Genomic DNA, 19,968 nt, shown 5'->3' on the forward strand with positions numbered 1-19,968 from the left:
TTGATTTTGAATTTGCATTTATTTTGTCCTGTTTTGTTTTAATCAGCAGCATAGTGCCGGCTCTTATTTTGTTTCTCTCTCGTTGTCATTACGACTGTGTTGCTGGACATTGCGCTGCATTGAGCCTGCTGCAGGTCATCATTCACACTTGAAAATCTGCAACAGCAGCTTCATTTGGACCAACTTTGCCCAGGGTTCATTTGTCTAGCTTGGCTCCTACTTTTTGAAGTGTCTGAAAGTAAACATCATGCCCTGGAAACAGTTGAATCCAATTAGCCCCACCTGCCCCTGGTTGTTTACCTAATGAAAGACTCGGCACCCCAGCTGTGTCCGGGGACCAGGCACACACTTGCACGTCCCAACTGTTCCAGAGAGGAAGCAATGCGCATCAGCCAGTCGGCACCAACAGATGTTTTCCAAATGAAATTTACTTGGCTGTGTCTGGAGGGTGGACCCTCCCATGGCAGCCTTATCACCTGTTCCAAGAGGTATGCCTATTTTCCTCTTCCTCCTGGGAGGAGGTACAAATAGTTACACAGATGGCTCTGTCTGTGGCCCATTGAGCTGTGAATTAATTAGTAGATTATGGTTCTGGTAGTGGTAATTAACCCTACTCTTCTTGTGGAATAATTGTTAGAGATTTAGCTCTACTTTTTTGAGGCTATTTGGATATGTCCCGGAATTTTGTAGCCCACACAATCTAGTTTAGCACAAAATTATAAACCAATAAATGCAATTGGTCAAGATGGAAACTTGCCATTTGAATGAAAAATTTCCTTTAGGGTAATTGTATGTTGCTAATCAATGCCAGTATTTTAAATTGGAATATTGGGAATTGCATTTGAAATTGATGTTCATTCAGTATGAATTAATAATATATTGTTGAGGGCACTATATAGGTAGCATGTTAGTTAATTTGGATTACATTTTTTAATAAGACAGGATCAATGAATATTACTGAAGGCAGCAATAAAGTACTTGAATTATTGAATTCTTCCAAAGTCATCCAAAAAATACGTAAGTAAATAATGTGAGTGCCTTTAACATAGTTCACACTAAGCTATGTTAGTGATAAAGTGAAAAATTCCAAGTCCCCAAAATATGCAATACCATCTCACACCTACAGACCCAAACAGTTTACTGACTCCCAGGGCTGAAGTGGGCCAGAAAAGATGTTCTCAAAGATTTAGAGGCTGGAAAACTGAGTTAGGTTTGGGCTTCTAATTCTGTGCAACAGAATTTGACCTCTAGTGTGGGTTTAAGAGGAAGTGAGCCACCCAACCAAAGTTCTTTCTAGATATAGACACTGAAATTTAAATTTTATGTAATTTTCGTCTTTTGATTTTTTTAAAAAAATTTTAGAATGTCAACACCATTTATAGCTTACAGGATATACAAAGTCAGTTGATGAGGCAGATTTGACTGACAGGCCATTGTTTGCCTAGCCCATCTTATGGAGCAAAGTTCTAATGGTGAAGTTGTAGGTGGTAAGTATAAAAGGAGGGTTTTTGTTCTATTGCTTTCCAAAGGGAGAGATTACTGAAGGCTGCTGACACTATCAACAAATTCTTCACAGAGAAAGTGAGGCTTGGAGGAGGCTCTCCAATAATCGCCGCGTGAAAATAAGTGGTAGAAGGGAAGGCTTGTCAACAATCACTCATTGGCTCATTTGTTTTTTGAGTCAGGATTGTTTTATGTTGGATTTTTTTTTGCGGGAGGGCGGTACACCTGTATTCATTAGTCTGATTTGTATTGAATTCGGGGAGGTATGGTGAGAGCCAGGCAGAGCCATCTGTGATTTGGTCAAATGCTAGTGGCTTGATAGCTCACCCAAGTCATTTAGTGCAGAGAAGGGCTAAAGGAAAACCACGAAATTGGTTTTAGTTTAATGTGTTATCTAGACTCCTAAAACTGAAGAGGGCTATTTTTATCTCCAGTTCAGTTCTTATACACTTTCCCAATACCAGGTATTGTGCTAAGTGCCACAGGCACAAAATCTAGTAAGAAATCAACTCTGTCCTCAGAGAACTCACCACTTGGTATGGGATCACAAATTGTGAAGAAGTGTAATAGGACCAGTGAGAGTGGAGGTTCTGTGTAAGGGAGTGGTGCTCACCCTTGACTTTACATTGGAATCACCTGGGAAATCTTTACAAATTCTGATGCCTAGGTCCCGTCCTCTGAGAGTCTCATTTACTTGGTCTTGGGTGTGGCCCAGATGATCCCAATGTGCAGTCACCATAGAAAGCCTCTGGTATAAGGGTGATGAGGCTCAAAGGAGAGGACTCAGCTGTCCTAGGGGAAGAGCCAAGGTAATCCTGATCAGCAGAGGCAAGTAAGGAAGATGAAGAGAAGCTCTCTGGGCAGAGATAATACACAGAAGCAGGAAATAGTATATCGCAGTCAAAAAGCTTTCCAATACTCGTCATGGGTAGGGTATTCAGCCAGCACAGGTTGGGCCAGGGTTTGTCTGGGGTAGTGAACAGGGACAGAGCAGGGAATAGTAGCAGGAGATGAAGCTGAAAAGGTAGGTGTTCATGGCTTGCTAAGTGTGACTTGGTCTTAGAATTAGGAGTCAGTGAAGAATTCTAAGGAGGATAAGATGATTGTATTTGAACAATTTTAGAGAAATGACTCTTGCGACTAGTGCTGTAAGTTGATGGTCTTGAAGCTCCAGGCAAGACACCCAGTTACAAGGTCACTGCCAAGTCCCAGTGAGAAATGATGAAGGTCTAAACATCGGTTATGACCGAACCTGGTCAGGAAATGGCAGATTCTAAGGAGGTGGACTGGCAGGGTGTGGTAACTATGGATGGCAGGATGGATGGATGAACTGTTGACAAGAACAGGTATATTAGATGTTTAGTGGGAGAGAAAGAGGTGGATAATATTTATTTGAAATGCTGGTAGAACTTACAAGTGAAGTTTTCCTGTAAGCCTTTGGATATACAGGTCTGAGACTTCGAAGACAGGGCAGTAGTTGATTTAAGACAGAATTTTGACTTCTGCCAAAAGTGTGGTGTAGATAGATTTAGGAAGCTCTTTTCCTACTGCCAGCTCATAGAAAGTCCAGATAAAAATATGTACCTTACAATTTTTTTTCTAATATGTATCCACATTCAAAGGAAGAAGAAATTCTCCAGATGCCTCAAATGAAAGAGAAACAAAAAGCCAAAGCAACCAGCAAATGTTGCAGTTGAGTGGCCCCTGAAGGCATCATGACCACGGAGTGAGGTTGTCTGAGTCTCTTAGAGCTGCTATAACAAAATACCACAGACTGGGTGGCTTATAAACTACAGAAATTTATTTCTCACAGTTCTGGATGCTGGAAGTCCAAGATCATAGTACTGTGAGGACCCTCTTCCAGTCACAGGCTTCTCACTGCATCCTCAAATGATGGAATGGTCTGGGATTTTTTTAGGAGGGCACTAATCCCACTCACAAGGGCACCACCCTTGTGACCCAATCACTTATCTAAGGCCCTACCTCCTAACACTGTCACGTTAGTGTTAGGATTCCAAGATGTTAAATTTACTTCAGGTCATATCAGAGATCAAGAATCAAAAGGGGCTGACATTTTAACACCTGCATGCCAGGCAGTTTTATCTGTGCAGAAGTTATAGAGGGACATTCATTCATAAAAGGAGCCAGGAGAACTCTGGGCTTGGGAATGAGCCACCCACCTAGGAGTAGAAAAGGTGGCCATAAAAAGAAATCAGAATTTCATTTCTGTGACACATGCAAATTGCACTATTCATGTGGGGAGAGAAACTTATAAAGAAAGAAAAAAAAAAGAAAGAAAAAAAAACCTTAAAAAATTATTTTGAACTAGTGAAACCCATAGGATCCAGAAGAGACAAATGCAAACCACCTAATAGTAACATCTCCAAAACTCAGGGCACATGTGGGATTCTTGCAGGAGGCAAGTGCCACTGAGGCAGAGCTTGCAGAACAAACTAGCAGAGCACATGAGAAGGGAAGGAAAATGCACCAAACAGGACATTTGACATCCAAAGACATACACAATATAGCGCCATGTGAAAGGAGCTTTAAAATTGCTGCTTTTAAATATTTAAAGAGATAGAGGAAGAGAATCTATAATACAAAAACAGGGCATTTTTGAGTGGATTTATGAAAGAGCTAAATAGAAAATATGGAAATGAAAAATATGTTCATTGAAAAATTATCAAAAACAATGAATGGGTTAAATAAAACAGCACATCCTAGAGAGTTCATGAATTTAAAAAAAGGAGGTGATCAAGTGATGAGTATCTGTGAAGGAGGGAGAGGAGCTTCACTGGAGAGAAAGGCTGGATCACCAAAGAGACTCATTCATTCATTCACTCACTCACTCTTTGAAAAAATAACCTAGAGGGCCTTGCTGAGTGGCTCGGCTGGAGCAACATCCCGCACACTAAAAGGTTTTGGGTTTAATGCAGGTTCAATCCCGAGTCAGTGCACATATCTTGGTTCAGGGTTCAAACCCCAGTTTGGGCGCATACAGGATCAACCGATTGATGCTTCTCTCTCTCTCTTTCTCGCTCTCTCTCCCTCTCTTTCTTTCTCTCTCTCTTTCCTACCCTCCCTCTCTCTCACAAATCTATAAACATTTCCTCAGGTGAGAATTAATAATAATAACATAGAGGGTTGGGGAATATATAGATACTAAAGGCCCAATGCACGAAATTAGTGCAAGAGTAGGCCTTCCTGCTGAACACCAAGATGGCAGCATAAAGTATACACCTGTACATGCTGCCCCCCACAGCCACACCAAAACTATAACTAAAAGACAAAACATCTATCATCCAGAACCACGGGAAAGCTGGCTGAGTGGAAGTTCTACAACTGAAAGGAAAGAAAAAAGCGCATCGAGACTGGGTAGGAGGTGCGGAGGCACCAAGAGCAGAGGTACAGAGGCGAGCGAAATGGGCTGACAACTGGGTGCACTGTTTTTTGTTTTTTTTCAATTGGAAGGGAGATACAAGCTCTCGACTGCACTGAACTCGTTTCCGGCAAGACTCTGGGGACCCAGACTCCTACAGGGAGAAACTGGATTGTCTGGCATTGGGTCGGAAAGCGAGGATGGCTTTCTCGCAGAGCTGCTTGCAGGGATCATTGTTACTGTGGGGGTGCGGGACTCAGGGACGCGGAGATGCAGAAACGGCTGACTGACAGCCATCGCTGTTTGCTCCACCTTGGTGATTCCCTGAGACCCCGCCCCACCCAATTTACAACCCCACCCAAGCTGTGCGCAGCGGCTTTTGCATATGAATCGCTTGTCCTTTTGCAGCCTAACCTAACAAACTGCAGCTGGGTCAGAGAGCTCCAAAACTTCCAAACCCCAAACGAAGAGGAGAAATCTGCAGATCTCACTATAGCTCCTGTTGGGTGGACCCATGCAGTGGCTGACTTTGCACCTCCTTGGAGATCCAGGAGCCAGTGTACCCAGTGGTCAGATACCAGATTTCAACTCCTCACATCCATAAGTGACACACTCAAGAGGCAGACTCAGTGAGCACCAAAGCCCCACTGAAGCAAGTCCTGCCCCATAAGGGTGTCTCCAGCACAGCAGTTCTTTCACTATAGACAAGCGGGTCCTCGCAGTCAATTGCCCTGGAGGTCATTTCCTCCCAGGGATACCAACAGCAATCAAGGCTTAACTACAACAAGACTGTGCACCCAGCCCACAAAGGTGGGCACCAAGAGTGTCCACCTCAGGTGATTGGGGAGGCTGAGCCACTGGGCCCAATAGGACACCTACCACACAAAGCCACTCTGTCAATACAGGGAAGCAGCCAAAATGCGGAGACAAAGAAACATGTCACAAATGAAAGAAATGGAGGAAAGCAAACTACTGGATATAGAGTTCAAAACCACAGTTATAAGGTTACTCAAGAATCTTCTACAAACCTCCGAGAAACATAGTGAGACTGCTGAGGAACTTAGTAAGACCTTTAAGGATCTTAACGAGAATGCCAAAAAATGGAAAGGGACCAGTCAGAAATTAAGCATACACTGACTGAAATAAAGAATAATATACAGAGATCCAACAGCAGACTAGAGGATCCCAAGAATCAAGTCAATGATTTGAAATACGAGGAAGCAAAAAACACCCATCCAGAAAAGAAAAAAGAAAAAAGGCTCCAAAAATATGAAGATAGTGTAAGGAGTCTTTGGGACAACTTCAAATGTACCAACATTCAAATTATGGGGATGCCAGAAGAAGAGAGAGAACAAGATATTGGAAACGTATTAGAAGAAATAATGACAGAAAACTTCCCCTACCTGATGAAAGAAATAGACTTACAAGTCCAGGAAGCAAAGAGAACCCCAAATAAGAAGAATCCAAAGAGGACCACACCAAGACACATCATAATTAAAATGCCAAGGGCAAAAGAAAAAGAGAGAATCTTAAAAGCAGCAAGAGAAAAACAGTTAGTTACCTACAAGGGAGCACCCATACACTGTCAGCTGATTTCTCAACAGAAACCATGCAGGCCAGAAGGGAGTGGCAAGAAATATTCAAAGTGATGAATACCAAGAACCTACAACCAAGATTACTCTACCCAGCAAAGCTATCATGTAGAATTGAAGGTCAGACAAAGAACTTCACAGACAAGAAAAAGCTAAAGGAGTTCATCACCACCAAACCAGGATTATATGAAATGCTGAAGGGTATTCTTTAAGAAGAGGAAGAAGAAGAAAAAGGTAAAGATAAAAATTATGAACAACAAAGTGACAACAAGTACATATCAACAAGTGAATCTAAAATTAAGTCAATAAAAAAATCTGATGAACAGAATAAACTGGTGAATATAATAGAAGCAGGGGCATAAAAAGAGAGTGAACTGACAATTCTTGGGGGGAAGAGGGTGTGAGGAGTGCAGGGAGAGATTGGACAAAAATCTTAACACCTATGGATGAGGACAGTGGCAGAGGGTAAGGGGTGGGGTGGGAACCTAGTGGAGGAGAGCTATGGGGGGGAAAAAGAGGAACATCTGTAATAATCTGAACAATAAAGATTTATTTAAAAAAAAAAAAAGTAGGCCTTTCTTCCCCTGGCTGCTGGCACCAGCTTCCCTCTGGCACCTGGGACCTGGGCTTCCCTCACTTCCCTCACAGCCCCGGCTTCGTCAGGAAGGACATCCAGAAGGATGTCTGGTCTAATTAGCATATTATTCTTTTATTATTATAGATAGTAGTCTCCTCTTATCTGTGGGGGATACATTTTAAGATCCCCAGTAGATTTCTGAAAGTGGATATAGTGCTGAACCCAGTATGTACTGTTTTTTCCTATATATGCATACCTATGATAAAGTTTAATTTATTAATTAGGCACAGTAAGAGATTAACAATAAGTAATCATACAATAGAACAATGTGGTGATACTCTCAGTACTTTTTGTATTTTCAGTCCAGACCTCTTCCTGCATCTGTGGAACCATCCTCACTTTTAGTGAATGGCTCGGGGTCATGGTTTCCGGGACCCTGGCTTATGGCTCTCAGTCAGAACACTTTTTCCATTCATTTCTCCCACTAACACATTTGATGTCTTTTCAGTTTTAACTGAGTATTTATTATATACTGTTGTGGCCGTGTCTTTTGCAGTTTCAGGCGAGACAGCAAAACTGGCATGAATTTTTCTTCATAATTTTATGGGTAGAACCTTCCTTCTTACCAGAAATCTTAGCAACCTCGGCATGCAGTTTTTTTCTTCCTAAATTGAGAACTTCCTTTTCACTTCAAGGGAGTACTTTATGGCTTGTCTTTGGCATGTCTGAATTGCCAACATCACTTCTGTGCTTCGGGCCCTTATTAAGTAAAATAAGTGTTCCTTGAACAGAGGCACTGTGATGCCATGGCCGTTAATCTGATAATAAGATGGCTGCTAAGTGACTAATGAGTGGGGGGTGTACGGTATGGAGATGCAGGACAGAGGGTGGAGTCACATCCTGGGTGGGGTCCACGGGATTTCATTACCTTTCTCAGAATTTATCAATTATTTATTTCTGGAATTTTTCTTTTAGTATTTTCAGAACACTGTTGACCCTGGGTAACTGAAACCACAGAAAGCTAAACCATGGTTAAGAAGGGACTAGATATAAGGAAAAGGAGGGGATAATTGTGTGTGGGTGGGGGGAAGTGTGGGGGAAATGATCCTCAAAAGCCTAGGTAGAGAGATTACTGGGGGTGAATGAGAATGAAACAGATTTGCATGTACTTCTGTGGGGGATCAGAGGTGGAGTGTTTGAAAGTATGTACTTAGGTCCCCTCCTCTGTCACATAGGAAGACTGGGGCGGGGGGGGGGAGGAAGCAATGAGGAGATAAAGGGTACAGCCTTAAAAAATAGTCATTGAGGGAAATGGGAGAGGAAGTCGATCAGAGACAGGTAAGAAGAATGCCTAAGAGCATGGCGGGTCCATCTGGCGTGGCGTACCATAAATGTGAGGTGATGCCACTCCTTAAGATTGCACACAGTCCCCCAAGTATAAAAAGTGTAAAAGTTAGGCTGTGGGATTAATCCATAAATATTTCAGAAATTATGTAAGAATATAGGGGAGAAACAGGAACTGTAATTTGAGAGTATGTTTTTGTACCACTAACTATCCTACTGTTAGAAAACTTTCACTTAGGGTGAGAAGTATTAATGGTGTCACTGCCCCCAACCCAGGTAATGGATTATGTTAGTAAGAGAGAGGGGTGAGGCATCTTTTCTGTGTAGCAGAGGTCGATGACAAGTGCCAGCCAGATATGAAGCAATGTGCTGACGTGTCCCTTTTCTGCCTTGTGTTTAGGGGCATCGTCCAGTCGGAAGAAAAACTTGTCATCAGTGCATCTTGGGCAAAAGATGATGATATCAGCAGACTCTTGAAATCTCTACCCAACTGGATCAATATGGCTCAGCCCAAACAGCTGAGGCCAAAGAGAGAAGATGAAGAAGATTTCATAAGGTAAAAGGTCTATTTTCTAAGTTGTACTGAGCATGAGGAGGAAAAACATCTGTTTAGCTAATTCTTTCTTGTGTGAAATTTTGGCCAATTTTAAGTATCAAGTAGCAATTAACCAAACTTAGTCAAGTCTGTTTTCATCCTACTACACCTCACTTCCCATGCAACTATGCCTTGTGCTCAAAACATTAGAAGGCAGTGAGTGACATGAGTCAAATTTGGAGCATTACTAAATCGAGTTAAAATATATTTCAATTTGTAGGTCCTTCTCCCCTATTAGGGGACAAATAGTGTATGTATTCATTCACTTATTCAGCAAAGCTGTATTCACCTTATTAAGCACCACACCTGGAAATATGATGGACAGTTGATAAGAAAAGTTCCTGCCCATACAGCACATACTACAGTTGTTCTTAGCATGTTCTTCCACCTCAGAGAACCGTTAGTTAAACTTTCTGGAAATACAAATGTGCTCCCCACGTCTGTTTATATACATTGTATTTTCTCTGATTGCTTTCTGATTATTTTGACAAAAGTAATGTCTCTCCTTCAACTTTATCACTCAGTGTTTACCTAAGTTCAATTTAAATTTTTTACTTAGGGCCTAATTTGATGAAGCTACTCATTTTCACAGGCGGGGTTTGCCATAGCGAAACATCCCACCTAGTTTGTAAAGTAGAGGGGAAAGTAATACGTTGTCACATGAAAATTAATTTTATTCCTATTGTCTTTTGCCTATCCAGGTGAATAAAGAAATAGTTCAAATAAAAATAAAATAAAAGCACTTTAAAGAAGCAAAGACCAAAAAAGGAATAAAAGAAGGAATGGCCAGTACCTTACTTTCATTTTATCATAAGACTGCCATGACCTCTTCTCTTTCTCAGAATGTAGTTCAAAACTATAGACAAATAGGTCTTTATAGCTCACAACATTAACCTGTGGCACTACACATTTATATTTTGTAGTGCCATATTTTACTATCATTTTATTATGAAAATATGCTAAAGGGCCATTTAAAACTTTCTCAAATCATGATACTCAAAATTCACCAGTAATTTAACCTAAAGCCTTCCTATCTATATTTTTCTTTCTCATTATTCAAATTATCTCAGAGAAACCTGTTAACTAGTTACTTTGATATAAGAAAACTATGAACAGTCTTTAGTCTAGGAGGAACAATTTTAGGTTCATAAAAAATTTTATCAAAAATCATGGACTTCCCATATATCCCCTCACTCATCCTCCAGTTTTCTCTATTTTTAACATCAGTGTGGTACAGTTGTTAACATAGATATATTGTTATTGACTAAAGTGTATAGTTTACATTAAGGTCCATTCTTTTTGTTATACATTCTGTGGGTTTTGACAAATGTATAATGAATGTATCTACCATTCAAAATAATAGTTTTACTGCCCTAAAAATTCTCCATTGCTCCTCCTATTCATCCCTGCTTTCCACTCCCCAAACCCTGGTTAATCACTGATTTTTTTTTTTACCATCTTCATCATTTTGTCTTTTCCAGAATGTCATATATTTGTAATCATATAGTATGTAGCCTTGTCAGGTTGGCTTATTTTGCTTAGCAATATGCATTAAAGTTTTCTTCATGTCTTTTTGTAGCTTGATAACTCTTTGTTTTGAAATTTCTGAATAATATTTCATTGTATGGACATGCTATAGTTTGTTCATCCATTCACCTATTGATAACATTCATGTGCAGGTTTTTGTGAGGGTGTAAATTTTCAATTCATTTGAGTAAATACTAAGGAATGCAATGCTAGATCATATGGTAAGAGTATGTTTAGTTTCACAAAAAACTGCCAAACTATCTTCAAAGTGGCTGTACCATTTTGCATTTCCACCAGCAATGAATGAGAATTCCTCTTGCTCCACATCCTTAATAGCACTTGGTGGTTTGAATTTGGTATCCTATAATAAAAGGCTAATATGGAAATGCAAAAGGACGCAGGCCCGGCTGAGGGACCACTCCAAGTGCACGAATTTTGTGCACCCAGCCTTTAGTATTCTAATAATTGTGTTGTGGTATCTCATTTTTTAAATTTTTGTAATGACACATGTTGAGATATCTATTTAGATTTTTTGCCCATTTTTAATTGGGTTGTGTGTTTTATTATTTTTGAGTTTTAAGAGTTCTTTGTGTATTTTAGATACCAGTCCTTTATTGATAATGTGTTTTGCAGAGATTTTCCCTCAGTCTGTGCCTTGTCTTTAATCCCCTTCACAGTGTCTTATGTAGAGCAGAAGTCTTTAATTTTAATTGAATTCAAATGTATTGATTTTTTATTTTATGGATTGTGCTTTTTCTCCTTATGATTTTAATTGAGCATTTTGTAGGATTCCATTTTTTTTTCTTCCCTGTTAGCATATAAATTATACTTATTTTTTTACTGTTTTTAGTGGTGGTCCTAGAGTTTTCAAAATACATTTAAACTAATCCGAATCCACTTTCAAATAACACATTCCCACTGCGTGGGGAATGCCTTCTTCCCATTCCTTATTTCTCTGCTCTCATTCACTTCATTTCTCCATAAGCTACAGTCACTGCACATAATGTTATTACTTTGAACAAACTGTTACCTGTTGATCAATTAAGAATAAGAGAAATAGCAGGTATGTTTTCCTTTAGGTTTTTCTTCTCTTGTGCTCTTCCTTTCTTAATGTACGTCCAAGTTTCTAACCTATATCATTTTCCTTTTCCCTGAAGTTCTTTTAACATTTCTTATAAGACAGGTCTCCTGGTGACAGATGCTCTCAATTTTTGTCTGTCAGAGACAGACTTTATCTTTCCGTCACTCTTGAAGAATAATTTCACTGAGTATAGCATTCATTGGATGGTGATTCTTTTCTCTTAATACTTTAAATATTTCACTTCATTCTTCTTGTTTCCGTAATTTTTGAAGAGAGGTCCACTGTAATTTTTTTTCTTGTTCTTCTATAGGTAAGGTGATTTTTTTCCTTTGAATTCCTTGAGGGTTTTTCTCCTTGTTTTAATTTTGTGCCATTTGAATAGTTTATGCCTGGATTTGTATATTTTGGAATTTTCATGCCTGGTGTTCTCTGAGCTTCCTGGGTCTGCGGTTTGGTGTATGTCACTGGTCTGGGAAAATTCATAGTTATTACTGCTGCAATATTTCTCCTGCACATTGTTTCTTTTATTCTCCTTCTGTTATTTCCATTACACATACATTACACCATTTGTAACTTTTTCACAGTTCTTGAATAGTCTGTACTGTCTTTTCACTCTTTTTTTCTCTTTGGATTGCATATTTGGAAATTTCTATTGACAATTATTCAAGCTCACTGATTCTTTCCTTGGTCATGCCCAGTCTATTGATCAGCAAAGAGAAGACATTCTTCTTTTTTTTTTATGGTATGTTTGATTGTTAGCATTTCCTTTCGATTCTTTCTTAGAGTTTCCATTTATCTGCTTAAATTACCTAAGGTTAACTTTTTCTTGAATATGTATAACATATGTGCACATATCAAAGGCATAGCTTGGTACATTTTCACCCTTTTTATTGTGTAACCAGTACCTAGATCAAGAAACAGAATGACAGTGAAAAGGATCCTTTTCGTGTTTCCTCTGGTCACTACTTCTCTAATAGTCCGTATCTGACTTGTAGGCACACAAATTACTTCAGTCTGTTTTTGGATTCTCTCTAAAAGGAATGGTACAGTTGTGTATCCTTTTATGACTGGCTCCATTTGCTTCACATTATGTTGGTGAGATTAATCCATGTTATGTTGTATTAGTTTTTATCACTCTATAGTCTATATAGTATTCCATTGTGTGAATGCATCACAGTTTTTCGGTTTTATTATTTGTTTGTGTAGGTATGTATATGTGTATATTCATTTATTCTATTGCTTATGGGCACCCGGGTAGTTTCTAGTTTGGAACTATTTTTGCATAGTGCTGCCATGAATATTCTATGTCTTTTGGTAACCCCATTTATAAGTGTTTTTATTGTTTATTTATAGGAGTAGAATTGCTGGGTCATAGGCTATGCATATGTTCAATTTTAGTAACACTTCCAAACCACCTTCCAGAGTGATGGTAAGAGTTTGCATAGCAGTATATGAGAGTTTTGGTTGCTCCATATCTCATCTATACTTGATATTTTCTATCTGTTAAAATTTAGCCTTATAGTAGGTTTGTAGAGGTCTTTTATGTTGGTTTAATATGCATTTCTCGCATGACTAAGGAAATTGAGCACCTTTTAATGTATTTTTCTGTATTTACTGGTCATTTGAATATCCTTTTTTGCAACATATTTGTTACACATTTTAAATTAGATTGTCTTTTCTGTACTGGTTTGTAGGAATTCTTTATATATCTGGATATAACTTTTTTATGATGGATATCATCTCCCACTTTATAAGTGGTATTTTTACTTTCTCTTTTTTTTTAATATATTTGTATTAATTTCAGAGAGGAAGGGAGAGGGAGAGAGAGAGAGAAACATCAATGATGAGAGAGAATCATTGATCAGCTGCATCCTGTATGCCCCCTTGCATATGCCCTGACTGGAATCGAACCGTGGCCTCCTGGCTCTACGCTCAACCACTAAGCCACACCGGCCAGGCCCATTTTTACTCTTTTAATGGTGTCTTTTAATAAACAGACTTTAACATTTTTAATAAGTCAAATGTATTATTTTTTAATGGATAGGAAATTTTGTATTCTATTCAGAAGTCTAGGTTTATACCAAAGTCACAGAGGTGTTTTTTCTAACACCTTTAAATGCTGAATATATTTTCTCCAGCATCTGAAGTAAATTGAAAACTTAAATCCTTATTTCCTATGCCTGTTCTCTACACAGAAAGAATGCTCCTAAGTAATATCCGTAATTTAAATCACATGGTGATAATAACGGAGAGTAGCCTCATAATGTTTTTCTATCAAGAGTGGTAAAGAGTGACTGAGACATGGGTGGATTGGAGCCCCACGTAAGAGTAACTAACCTGATCTTACGACGAGGTCAGCCACAGGCTCTACTCTCTCTCAGTCTCACCACTGTGCTTTCCTGCTGCCAGAGCTTTAAGACGTCTGGATAAGCACATTCCCACTCCTTCCCTTGAATCATCTCGCTCCCTTCATGGTTGTGTTAGGGGCACCTTCTCAAAGATAAAGTGTGTGTTCCTCAACTTTTCAGGTTACTTTAAATCAACCTAGGTCTTTTTTATGCCGTTCCTTGGCTTATTCTAACGTCACACCTTAATCGCATGTTGTGCTTGCAAGGAGATGTTCGTCAGCTTCATTAGGTCTCTTCAGCAGCTTGGACCTGGGGAGGAGTTTCCAGCCCTTCCCAAGAAAGAGTGCGCTGATCTGAAGGTCTAACTTTTGTGTGCCACCTCCTGCTTCCGGTTTAGGAGGGTTAGCAGTGAGTTCCAGCTTTCTTTACTCTTGTCTTGCCCACTTAATTGTATCACTTTCCAGCTTAGATTTAAAGGAAGAACAAATTATACTTTTATAAATTTTTGGTTAGTTATACATGAAGTGAAGTGTATAACTCAATGAATTATTATGTGTGATCACACCATGTAACCGCTTCCCAGATCAAAATATCGAGCTTTTCCAGGGCCCCAGAGGCCTGGCCTGAAGGTGCCCACTGTTCTGGCATTTATCACCGAGTTTAGTTTTCACTGTCCTCAAATTTCATATAAATTGAATTATAGTATCTGGTTTATTGTGCTGGACCTTATGTCTGAGAGCTCTGTCTACATTTTTGCAATTGGACATGACTTGAAAACAAATTATATTTGCTTTAAGGGAAAAAAAATAACATGATAGGTCTATTTGTTTTGTGCGTGATTGATTCTTTCTTCTTAATCTGCCATGTTCTCTATCCTGAGGAGAAGTTAAGGAAAGGTAAGTGGTAGAGAACAGAGCCTTCCAACTTGGTAGCGCTGACAGAGCCTTTATCTCCCACATTACAGTACCATAGAGCATGGCGTGAGCCACAAGGCTGAGAAGTCACACACTCCTCCTGTAATTAGCTCTTAGAGCTCAGAGAGCTATTTAGCAGATGGATGAATATAGAATCCAGTGCCCTTCACATTGAATAAAGGTGATGTTCCCTTCATTACTAAACAAGGCCTTTTTCTATTCTTATTTTTTAACTAAAAAATAAAATGTATTATTTCCGGGCTTAACTTTGAATGGGGAGGTGGGGGGAATAGATCAAGCCAGGGCTTTAATAGAAAAAAGAAAAATAGCAAATATCCTTTTGTTCCCAACAAGCTGAAAGCAGGCTTTCTAGCCATTGTCTTTGCACCTGTCATATATATATGAATATATTATCCTTTTGAGATCAATAAATATCCACTGATAAAAGCAGCCCTACTTTCTGGAGATGTAATTAACAGAAGGGCTAAGGTGTTGAGGGAAGTAAAGGGGAAGATTAAGGGTTGTCTAGGAGTTGGGGTGGGGGGGAACATGTGTATTAGAAAGACTGTCCTAAAAGTCTTTTAGCGCCATTTCACTCAGGGCCCCAGAATATCAAAGAATAAGAATCATTTCTCTAGAGCCAGGGTTGAAAATCCTTAAGTGGACAGATGTAATTGGCAGAACCAGGGCAGAGCTTTCTGGTGATAAAAGTGAAAAAATACAGCTGTGAGTACGCAAAACACAGAGTTTATTCTTGTATTATTATTTATGAATTATTATATTGTTTTCCCATATGAACAACTGTAAACCTACTTTTGCCCACTCTTCTTTGTAAATTCTACAAATTAGTCTTGAACTCTAGCATGTGGAAAGATGAATAATTGATTACGTTTCTGGAAAGACTGTACAATTTATTTCAGCTGTTACAGCGATCAGAGTCAGCTCGCGCCTGGCACTGGGCAGCAGCATTACGGGTGTTCAGGGGCTGTTATTCCCATGCAAGAGATGAGGAAACTGAGGAGCAGAGAAATTACATGATTTTCCCAAATTCACAGAGCCACGAAGTAATGCCGCTAGGTGAGCCCAGGTGGTCTGGCTCCCAGAGCTACCACACTGTCGTCAGCAGTGACAAGGGCATTTCTGGCCGGAGATCACCTCTGGCCAGAGACAGTACTCTGCGCCCCCAGTTCTTGTCTTGCTTGTAGGATTAAATTCAAACAAGAGACAACAAATAACAGCAAAAGCAGGTGAGGAAGGCATTACGCTCAGAGAGGACCTGAGTGGGCAGCTCAGCTGGCTGGGACTGAACCCAGTGCCCCGCTTGGGTGGGGTTTGGGATATGTATAGCCCTAGACTGCAGTGCCCCTCAGTAATCTCCCCTTCCCTTATTTCTTTAATGAGGCTCCTTCAGCTAGGTGTTATGCCCCTGGGGAGACCACATCCCGGAGGGCTCTGAATCTTCTCTGCTCACATAGGGACTTACCACTGCCATTGTCTATTTTCAGTTTGTCACGTCTCACACTGATTTCCTCCAGCCCAGCTGCCTCTCCCAGCCCATATCCATCTATCTGCCTCCCCTAACACTTTGATCAACCAGCCTAAAAATGGATCAGGAATTTGTATTTTTGCACATTTGAGCTATTCCTCATTTTCTTTTTTTCAATATATTTTTTCTTGATTTCAGAGATGAAAGGAGAGGGAAAGAGAGAGAGAAACATCAATGATGAGAGAGAATCATTGATTGGCTGCCTCCTGCACATCCCCTACTGGGGACAGAGCCCACAACCTAGGCATGTGCCTTGCCCGGGAATCGAACTGTGACCACCTGGTTCATACATAGGTCGATGCTCAACCACTGAGCAACACCGACCAGGCTATTCCTTCATTTTTAATCATCATCATCATCTTGGCTGATATGCTAATCACTTTCTACTGATGTCACAAACATTTTATCATGTAGGTGCTTTACTATAGATTGCGTGTGTTATCATTAGTACTCACTTTATTATATTTCATGTATTACATTGTTTTGAGTTCTCCCTTTCAATAATAGGTTGGTAACAGAATATCCAGCTATTGGGGGAGAGGAGGCTGGTACTTTAAAACTGATTATCTTAGCTTTCATCTGAGCTTTATGCTTGTCCAGTCAAAGAAAAGAAAATAATCATTATTGAAAAGATAAACAATATAATACCAAGGGAAAGAAAATATCAAAATGATATAAAATTATGTGGGTTTCAGATAGTGTGATGCAGTCCTGAGTAGGGAAGAGACTGAGGGACAAGTCAGACTAAAAGCAGAAAGCAGGTTTGCACTCACCTTCCTCTTTGGAGCCCCAACGTTCATCAGAGATCCTCACTAAATGCTGAACCAAGGAAGCTGAATACAAGTAGGATCTCTCACTCTTCAAATGAAAAGAACATGTAAAGAATGGTGAGCCGCTTGCCTTAATGGGAAGGAAATGTCTTCAGTGGCTCCCTAAGCTTTATGTCTGGTAACATGTTCCTTTTAGAAGCTCACAGCCTGACTTCCGATCCTCAGAGTTTTTTGTTTTGTTTTGCCTTTGGTAGGTCTTTATACCTCTAGTTTCTACATCCAGCCCAAACCCAGATTAGACAAGTAAATGAAGCAGAAATCTAGTGGGCCTAGGGATGTATTTGGATGGAAACATGGTCTGAATGAAGTAGAGTATAAATTTTCAGAAAAATTTCACTTGGAAATGTAAAAGGTTCTCAAAAGCAACAACCATGAAGGGTTTCCAGATAACTGTAGCTGCCGGAGAATCTTTACATATATTTGAAGAAACAAGTGAAAACTCTGGTGCAGGAAAATAAACACTTTCGTTTGCTGGGACAAAATGTTTACTAGAATGGAGGCATTTATTTCACTATCTCTGCATGTTTAAGATCACTTTCAAATATAATTCTAAAAGGAAAGATGACTCAGAAAGCATGAATGTATTAAATAAGTACAAGGGTAGAGAATGCTTTGCTAAAATGCTCTTTTCCCTCAATTAAATAAGATGAAGGTCATAGATAGATGGAGGACATTGCCCAGCAAGGGAGGGTGAGAAGCAGACTTAAATCTCAAGATTAAACAGAAAAGACAGGTAATTAACTGGAGACTCAGCTACAAACATATCAATTAATGTTCAAGAAGATTAAATTAGGCACTTTATTATTATATCAAAATGATATGACTTACTAGCATGATTGGCAGTAAATGAAAAAAAGAACTTAAAATCTCTCCTATACAGTTATCTGAGGATTATAATTATCTAATAGTATCATTTAAACATCACTATAGAATGTTTAAGACATTTTATTTTTGTTTAATTGTAGATCGTGCAATTATTTAATTTTTCACATAGGTGTACATTTAATAACATTCTTAATAAAGGGGGAAAATTAATCCCTCTAATTTAATCCCACTCAGCCCTTCAGAAAGTGTGGCTGATAGTGACGTACCATGCCACTGTGGAGGGAAAAACACCTGTCATCTAGCCTGGGCCAGGGCAGGATGAGGTGTGCCTGAGACAAGGTGAGCAGTACGAGTCCAGTCGCCACGGAAGGGTCTCCTTCCTCGTCTGTCTTCTGTCTCCCCCTGTCCATCTCCTCACTGATGACTGCTCCCCTGTCCATCTCCTCACTGATGGCTGCTCCCTGTCCATCTCCTCACTGATGGCTGCTCCCCTGTCCATCTCCTCACTGATGTCCGCCCCCTGCCGCAGGCTCACACTCCCTGTCAGGCCCGGGAGGACACTTGCCCTTTCACTGTCTTTCTTTCCCTGTTAAACGCTTTCAGGTCCCCAGGCCACCGTGCCCTTTCCTACTGACTGCTGTGTCTTTGCTCTGCCCATCCCTCTTCCTAGAATGCTCTCTGCTCATCCCACTCCCACCTCCTGTACCTGCCCATATTATGCCCAGATTTCAAGATTCCCCCAAAGGACATCACTAGGGAGCACCGAGTCGGATGCAAAAGCATAGAGTCTTTATTCAAGCCCGGGGCTTGGTCCCTCTGTCTCCCCTACTGAGGCAGCGATAGGGTGCAAGAGAGAGAGAGCCCGGAGTTCCAAGAGAACAAAGAATTTATAGGGCTTGGGGTCAGGGTGGGGGGGCCACACTCTGACCACTGATTTGGCCAATTCCAGTTGGTTGAGGGCCGGGGGCTAGTGACGCAAGGGCAGGATGCAGCTAGGGTCTGGTTACACAAAGACCCGGGGGAGGCGGGGGGGGGGGGGGGGGGCTAGCATACTTTAGGCCTTGGGCTAGTTTCCCCCACTTTCCCATTGGCCGAGATAAGGGCAGGCTGAGTAACTGATACATTCTGCGGCTTTTTCTTGGAAGAGGGATTAAGGACACAGCTATCAGTCCTGTTCTGTCCTTTCACCCAGTTCCTCTTTCAGGATTCAGCTCAGACATCAGCTCTTCCAGCATCTTCTCCCCAGAACTGCGCTTCCTCCTGGGGTGGAGCTCACAGTCTTGGGGGGAGTAAGACAAGTCAGCATTTTATAGTGTGGTGAGTGCTCCTGCTAAAGGTAAAGATATGTGTACATATATAATTAAAAACCAGTGAAAAACTAAAAATTGTAATATAACTACATTAGGAAGGGGAAGGGGGCAATTTGGGGATGGAAAAGGGTGACATAGCTAATTAATTCATCAGTCCATTGAGCAGCCTGTCAGAATAAACTGTCTAAAAGGAATATATCAACAAGTAGCTGTTTCCACAGATTATGTAATGAGGTGCGTATAACAACTGGAAGAATTAAAAACAATTTTTTAAGTTGTAGGTGCTGCTTTGGGGGCACAGGACTAAGGATGAGGAGAGCTGAGGCAGGGGCTCACTGCTCATTACAGGTTATTTAACCACGAGTGATTGCTGCTGAGGTTTTAAATTCATACTTGCTTAAAAAAATTCCACACATTCTCAAACCCAGTGACTGTTCACTGCTAGTTAGACAATTCTCTACAAATACACTATCATTCTGTTTTACCCCTGGGGGGAAAAGTCTTAATCTTAAACCATCTTCACTTTTCTGCCAATTTTATGCAAAGCCTTTACCCTTCTGTGTGGAATCTCACTTTGCCCCAGAGGTCCCCATGTCT

At 40.3% G+C, this 19,968-nt stretch overlaps 1 protein-coding gene across 2 annotated transcripts in view; it reads left to right on the forward strand.

Moving 5' to 3' along the window:
• EXOC4 (exocyst complex component 4) overlaps window positions 1-19,968 on the forward strand; it is a 750,050-nt gene that overhangs the window by 602,161 nt on the left and 127,921 nt on the right. For both annotated transcript variants that reach the window (XM_081102441.1, XM_081102440.1), the window contains one exon: window positions 8,796-8,951. In XM_081102441.1, coding sequence (XP_080958567.1) covers window positions 8,796-8,951 — 156 coding nt within the window. The remainder of the gene's footprint in view (window positions 1-8,795; window positions 8,952-19,968) is intronic.

The sequence above is a fragment of the Myotis nattereri genome (assembly GCF_964212035.1).
Source record: "Myotis nattereri genome assembly, chromosome: 11".
NCBI classification, from domain to species: domain Eukaryota; kingdom Metazoa; phylum Chordata; class Mammalia; order Chiroptera; family Vespertilionidae; genus Myotis; species Myotis nattereri.